The 6871-nt window shown below is 64.5% G+C and overlaps 1 protein-coding gene across 1 annotated transcript; it reads left to right on the top strand.

Moving 5' to 3' along the window:
* Nucleotides 1-2953: 2953 nt before the first annotated feature.
* Nucleotides 2954-4131, top strand: RPS15 (ribosomal protein S15). The gene is made up of 4 exons (XM_059159240.1): nucleotides 2954-3031; nucleotides 3276-3361; nucleotides 3626-3860; nucleotides 3986-4131. Exons 1-4 carry the CDS (start codon nucleotides 3029-3031, stop codon nucleotides 4097-4099), a joined length of 438 nt encoding a protein of 145 aa, XP_059015223.1. The 5' UTR covers nucleotides 2954-3028; the 3' UTR covers nucleotides 4100-4131.
* The last annotated feature ends 2740 nt before the right edge of the window (nucleotides 4132-6871 follow it).

Genomic DNA, 6871 nt, shown 5'->3' on the forward strand with positions numbered 1-6871 from the left:
TGATCTCAGCTCTGCGTCCCCACAGGAGGACCTGCGCTGGCCCTCGGCCTCGGCGGTGGTCTCAGGCATGTGCGGCCCGCTCGAGTGGGGAGCCCAGGGTCTCGGTCTCGTGGCCAGTGTGGATTTAGGATGGCCTAGGGCTGCAGATCTGATGTGAAGGGGTCCTGGGTTCCCGGGCTCAGTGGCCGCTTGCTGGGTGCCAGGGGAAGGGTGCCTGGACAGATCTGGGTGGGGACTGTCCCATGGAAGTGACACCTGGATTGTGGCCTTGGGTAGGCTACTCGCCTTTCCACAAACCGGGCTTTGACGTGGACGGCTTTGGGTGTCGGGACACCCAGTTGAGGGCCGTCAGGAGGGACAAGGGCCCGAGCCCCTAGAGCTGAAGGTGGACGCCCGGGGGCACCTGGGGAACCTGGCCATCGTAGCTAGAACCTGCAGCTGGGCGCAGGAGGTGGGTGGGACAAGCTCCAGCATCCCACAGCGGCCACCCCCTGCCTATACAAGGGCCTGGCCAGCAGTGTCCGCTAACCCAGCCATGTTTGGGATGTTCTGTTCCCGTCCAATCTCCCGACTGCCCCTCTCCCCAGACAGAAGAGGCTGTGACTGTCAGCGACCAGGGAGGGGAGTCCGAGTTCACCTGCACACAGGACTTGGCTCTGGGCTGGCCTCTGTGACAGTGGGCGGAACTCCGGCGTTTGGGGAGGCTGCTCTGGGAGTCAGCCAGGGGCAAAATGGGTGAAGCTTCCCTTCCAGTGTGGGGGCCTGAGGGCCACTGCTACAGCCCGCCACCAGCTTAGGGTTGAAACCACTTACTGTTTCTCCGATGGTTTGGGGCTAGAATTCCTAAAAGGCCGGTGCTGGCGGGGCTGGTCCCCTGGGCCCCAGGGAGACCCGGCTCCTGCCTTTTCCTGGCCCGCGGCCCCCTCCAGCCTCCATGCCGGCAGCGCAGGGTCTGCCCGTGTTCCGGACCCCGGCTCTCTGCCAACCTCTTGTGAGGACCTGGGGAGGACGCCGGGCACCCCGGGAACCCAGGGTCACCCCCGACTCGCGGCCCTGACGAGGTCCCCTCTGCTGCGGGAGGGGACACGTCCCAGATCCCAGTCTTTTTAGAGGCCATTATTATTCTAAAGACCACGGTCAATTAAAAAAAATTTTTTTTTTTAAATCTTATTTATTTGCTAGAGAGAGACTGTGACCAAAATAGCAACAGAGCACAAGCAGGGGAAGAGGGAGAGGGAGAAGCAGGCTCCCTGCTTAGTAGGGAGCCCAACGTGGGGCTCGATCCCAAGGTCTTGGGATCATGACCTGAGCTGAAGGCAGATGCTGAAAGACTTGAGCCCCCCAGGCGCCCCCCTTAGCTCTTTTTTCTTTTGTGAAATTAATCCTCTGCAAAGGGAAGTGTCCCTGGCAAAAGGGCGTCATGCAAACCATGCAGGGATTTCCAGCTCCGGGAACACACCTTGCTCTGGTGAGCGTGGCACGCCCCCTCCTGTCCCAAAGGGCACACCCTCAGGTCCCCAAACCTGTGCATTTGGTAGTTGAAGGGGCTCTACCCACAGGGTTGTGGAAATGGCTGAGGAGGCCCAGCTTCCTTCCAGGCTTCCTGTTCCCGCCAGGCCAGCCAGCCGCCTCCCCACAAAGCCACCCGACTCAGCCAGACCCTACCCTGCAGTCTGGCTTGAGGCTAGGAAGGGTCCCAGGCTCCGTGGCTGCTGGTTGCACAGGGAAACAGGCCTCGGGGTCCGCTGGGCGGGGCTGAGGCACCCAGCGGGTCTCCCAGGGTCTCCGCTTGCTCTTCGGATGGGTCCCGCCCAGCCTGGTTCCTCTGCCATCCGAGTTGCTCCATCGGCGCCCTACGATCGGCCTTCCCACTGCCCTTCCTGTTTTCTGTCCGCTGTGTGTCCGCTTCCTGGTTCTGGATGCTTCTGTGCATGTTTTTGGATTAAATGAGCATTTCCTAGTGTACCATTGTGATTCTTTTAATGACTTTTTTACACATTTTTTGAGTTATTTTCTTAGAGGTTGCTCTAGCGACAACCGTATCTTTGCTTGTGTGGTTGTTTATTCCGACAAAACATTAAGATTCGCCATCATAACCATCTCTAAGCACACAGCTCAGCGGCATGAAGCACGCTCACACCCCCACCCTCCGACTCCAGAACCTTCCATCCCTCACACAGAGGGAGTCTCTGTCCCCATCCCCACCCCCTCCTCTCTGTCTGTGCAGACGGGACTCCTCTGGGGCCCTCCTGGGAGTGGGGTCCTGCGGGTCGGGTCCTTCTGGGTCTGGCTGCTCTCACTGAGCCCCGTGTCCTTGGGGTCCCTCTGCGTGTGGCAGGGGTGAGGGTCCCTCCCTTCCTGAGGCTGGACCGTGTTCCCGAGTGGGGACGGACCGCGCCGTGTGTGTCCATCCATGGATGGACACTGGGGCCCTTCCCCTTCTGGCCGCGGTGCACAGTGCGTCCGTGGTCCTCTGGGTGATCGCTCTACCCTTGTCCCCGGCGTGCTGACCCTGTTAGACCTGCACAGAAAACTAGGCGGGCACAGCGGTTACGTGACTTCTTGGGCTGAAGGCTGGCTGGTCCCCATCAAGGGCGCCGTCTGGGGCACCCCGCAGAGCCCGCATCCCATTCCCCAGCCTCCCTGGGCTTTCCTCCTCGCCCCCGACTGACCGCCGCCCCACTGGAGTGCTAGCTCCCGCGCGGTGCTGGGGCTGAACCCCACACCTAAGCTGCAGCAGCGTTGCAGGAATATGAGGTTTGGGAAGGGGCAACGATGTGCCTCACGTGTCCCAAACACGGGGCGGCCGGCCCAGTCCTGGCCCCGGTGGTGAGAGCCCCAAAGAAGCCCGGCGGTCCCTTCGGGCTGCGCAGCCTGCGTTCGACCCTCCGGCCAGCAGAGGACGCACTCCTCTAACCAGAAAGCGGAAGTGCTCGCGCGCGGACGGCCGGGGGGGCGGGGCGCGCGGGCGCCCTCGCGATAACTGCGCAGGCGTCGAGAGGGCGGTCCTTTCCGGGGAGCTGACAAGATGGTGAGTGCTTTGGGTCGGCGCGGCTGTTCCCGGCCCATCTGACGCCATCCGCGGCTTGGCCGCGCCGTGCTGGCTGGGGTTAGGCCGCTCGGCTGCGGCAGCCTCCGGGGCCGGCGGATCTGGGGGTGCGGGGTGGGCCCGGCGGGTGCCGGGATGGCGCGGGAAGGCCGAGCCGGGTGAGCCCCGCGGCGGCTGGGTGACCAGCCCTCGGGCCCAGCTCTGACCCGCGCCCCGGCCCGCGCAGGCGGAAGTGGAGCAGAAGAAGAAGCGCACGTTCCGCAAGTTCACTTACCGCGGCGTGGACCTGGACCAGCTGCTGGACATGTCCTAGTAAGGGGCGGCCCGGGGCGGGGGGTGGTCTGAGCGGGGCCGGGGCCGGGGCGGGCGGGCGCGGGGTCTGGGCGGGGGCGGGATCCGGGGGCGGGCGCGGGGTCTGGGCCGGGGGTCTGGGCGGGGGACGGGGGTCTAGGCGGGGGCCGGGGCCGGGGGGTGGTCTGAGCGGGGCCGGGGGCGGGCGCGGGCGCGGGGTCTGGCCGGGGGTCTGGGCGGGGCCGCGCCCCTCCGCGCTGAGCCCGCGCCCGCGCCCGCCCGCAGCGAGCAGCTGATGCAGCTGTACAGCGCGCGGCAGCGGCGCCGGCTGAACCGCGGCCTGCGGAGGAAGCAGCACTCGCTGCTCAAGCGGCTGCGCAAGGCCAAGAAAGAGGCGCCGCCGATGGAGAAGCCGGAGGTGGTGAAGACGCACCTGCGGGACATGATCATCCTGCCCGAGATGGTGGGCAGCATGGTGGGCGTCTACAACGGCAAGACCTTCAACCAGGTGGAGATCAAGGTTCGTGCGGGCGGGGGCGGGCGGGGGCGGGCGGACGGACGGGGGGGCGGGGGCGGGCGGACGGACGGGGCGCCGCCGATCCTGCGTCCGCGGCCGCTGACGCCTTGCCCCGCCCGCCCCCACAGCCCGAGATGATCGGCCACTACCTGGGCGAGTTCTCCATCACCTACAAGCCGGTGAAGCACGGCCGGCCGGGCATCGGGGCCACGCACTCGTCGCGCTTCATCCCTCTCAAGTAGCCGCCGCACAATAAAGCCGCCGACCCGCCTCCTCTGCCGTCCAGCGTCCGTCCTTCCCCCCCCCTCCCCTCGGCGTGCGGGACCCGCGGGCGCGCGGCCTGTGCCGGTGGCGGCCCCGGCTTGCTGCTGCGGGTGTGTGGCCGCGCCTGGCTCCGATCGCGGGCGCTCTGAGCCAACCCGGGGCCCGGCGCGGTCTCCGCCGGCTTGCGGACCCTCCAGCCCGGCTCCAGTCGGCGCAGCTGCCCTGCCGCGGTCTCCGTCCTGGGGGTGGGCTCCGCGGCCGGCGCTGCGCTCGCAGGCGGCTTCGCACACCTCGGGCCTCTCCCGTCCCTGCGGCTGCCCCCGCCTGTGCCGGGTCCCTGGCGCTGCTGCGTCTCTCCAGCCTCCTGGGTCTCCCGTGACGCCCCGTGGCTCGGCTCCCCCGGCACCGCCTTAGCATCTGACGAAGGGTCTCAGCCCTGCTCCCTCACGTGTTTCTGCACCAGTTTGTCTCCTTCACGGCGGGAGAGACACGCACCCCGTTGGCGGGTGCCCCGGGAGACCGGGTGTCACTGGGCAGCAGTTCCTGTGACTCGCGGACAGGGACCCTATATGGGGAGAGGCAAGGCGGTATCCTGGCTTTGGCCCCAGGAAGCGTCCTTGGGGACAGCAGGGATGGGTGCTTGCCGGGCCAGCAGCAGTGGTAGGGGTCCATCTGCCGAGGGGAGGCTGGCGGGGCGCAGAGCCGGCCTCCAGAGCGAGGACGGGAAAGGAGCGGAGCCTCCTGTCCCTGTGAGACTGCGTCCGGTCAGGCTGCCGCGTCTCCGGAGGACAGTGTGACCGGCTCGTGCTGTTAACGCTCCCGCTGTGGTCGGCTGCGTTGTGAGGAAGCCGGGGCCGAAGTGTGCGACACTTGGAGGAGGTAGGGCAGGATGGCCCAGGGCCCTCCGGTTGGGCAGAGGAACCACAGTGTGGAGACCCGACGGCCTAGACGTGGGCTTGCAGCCCGTCCAGCACTTTCCCTGGGACCCATGCTCTGACAGCCCGGGCAGAAATGGGGCCGCGAGTGGGAACAGGCAAGCTTGTGACACTTGGGCTCAACTTTCCTTTCTAAAGCCCCCAGAGGTGCCATGCAGCAGTGGTTGGTTCCACGGCCAGGGGAGAGGGAAGCCAGGGAGGGCCGTGCCGGCCGGTAGGAGGGGCCTGGAGCACCCAGGTGAGGAGATGGGGGTCTTGGGGACAGTCCCTTGATCTTGGTTAGGGTTAGATTGCGGAGAGGCTGGCTGGAAACTGGGAGTCCATGCCGCGGATTCTGGCCGTGTGAGCAGGGACAAGCCCTGAAGCACGGGACGGCAGAGACCCTGTCTGAGCTGCCGGCTTCCGGGAGAGGTCCCCACCATCTGTACTCCCACCGCTGGGAACCGCAGAAGCCTTTGTGTGGCCTCAGGCTCGTGCCACACCAAGAGGAAGATGAGGGCTCACGGGGGGGATATACTAGTTCCAGGGGTAGAATTTAGTGACTTGCCATTATATGTGACCCCCAGTGTTCCTTCTGTCACATCCCCATCCCCCCCCCCCTCCGCCCAGGAACCCTGTTCCTAGAGCTAAGTGTTTCTGCTTCCCTGTTTTCATCTTATTTTTCCTTATTGGAATTTTTTTTTTAACTTAGGGGTTTGGTTTTGTTTTTCTTTCAAGATTTTATTTGTTGGGGAGAGGCAGGCAGAGGGGGAAGCAGGCTCCCCGCTGAGCTGAGAGCCCGATGTGGGGCTCAATCCCAGGACCCCGAGATCATGACCTGAGCCTAAGGCAGAGGCTTAACCTGCTGAGCCACCCAGGCGCCCCACCTTTTTGGAATTTTCATAATTAAACGAGCTTGAGTAGAAGCAGTGTTCTCAGGATAAGACTGGCGAGGGGGAGAAGGCTGCTCAGGGCGAACGTGCGCCTTCACTGGAAAGGGATTTTTGACTGAACATGAAAACGTACAAGTGGACAGTTCTTGGGCTGTCGAGTCTGTGTTGCAGGAGAAAAGGCGTGTGCAGGCTGATGCCCGAGGCCTCAGCTTGTGAGGCATGGGAATGGGTGTGAGCACTAGCCCGAGGTGTGCCCGCTCAGCTCGAGGGGGTGGGCAGGCCCGCCCTGAGACTACGGGGCCTGCTGCCTGTGCTTTCACAACCCTGGACCTTGTTTCTCAGTCTCGTGTGTTCTATAAAAATAAGGAGGACCCTCCCCATGACAGCAGCGTTGGTGTCACCTGTGCCCCCTTTAGGGCCTTTAACCTTCACTGGAAGCTTCCAGCATGGCCACCACAGGCCACCTGAGTGGGCTTAGGGTGAGGGGGTCAGTGGTCACATGGTTAATCTGCAGTTTGATTTTCTATCAGCTAATTAGGTATGACGGGGGACAGTGCGTGCTGGTGTTACAAGTGAAAGGAATTGTGTCCTACGGAGATGATCCGGCCAGCATATGGTACTTCGGACCAGGATGTACCTAACTAAGCTGCGGCTCTGGCGCGGGACCCTGTGGCATCAGGGTTTTCCCACTCCCTGGCCCCTCCGTTGGCCTGCAGCCCCCTTCCTGCCGCTGGGCTCTTCTGAATCAGCCTCTGGTCCAGTTCCACCAGGCTGCCCCCCCACATCCGGACCTAGCGCTCGCTCCCTGCCCGCCATCTCCACCACCCCCTCCGGAGGCAGCTCCCACCCCGCGGCTCCACCTGGTCTTCCCCGTCCAGTTGGCCAGCTGCATCAGAGCCTGTTCTAGATCTGGCCGCTTCTCCGCCGTTCCTCCGCCGCTCAT

This window comes from Mustela lutreola, chromosome 2 (assembly GCF_030435805.1).
Source record: "Mustela lutreola isolate mMusLut2 chromosome 2, mMusLut2.pri, whole genome shotgun sequence".
NCBI lineage: Eukaryota > Metazoa > Chordata > Mammalia > Carnivora > Mustelidae > Mustela > Mustela lutreola.

Bases quoted from the DNA above. Each gene is read 5' to 3' on its own strand.
- RPS15 (XM_059159240.1), top strand. The intron at 3,362-3,625 runs GTAAGGGGCGGC...GCCCGCCCGCAG, and splicing joins CAGCTGCTGGACATGTCCTA to CGAGCAGCTGATGCAGCTGT. The intron at 3,861-3,985 runs GTTCGTGCGGGC...CCGCCCCCACAG, and splicing joins TCAACCAGGTGGAGATCAAG to CCCGAGATGATCGGCCACTA.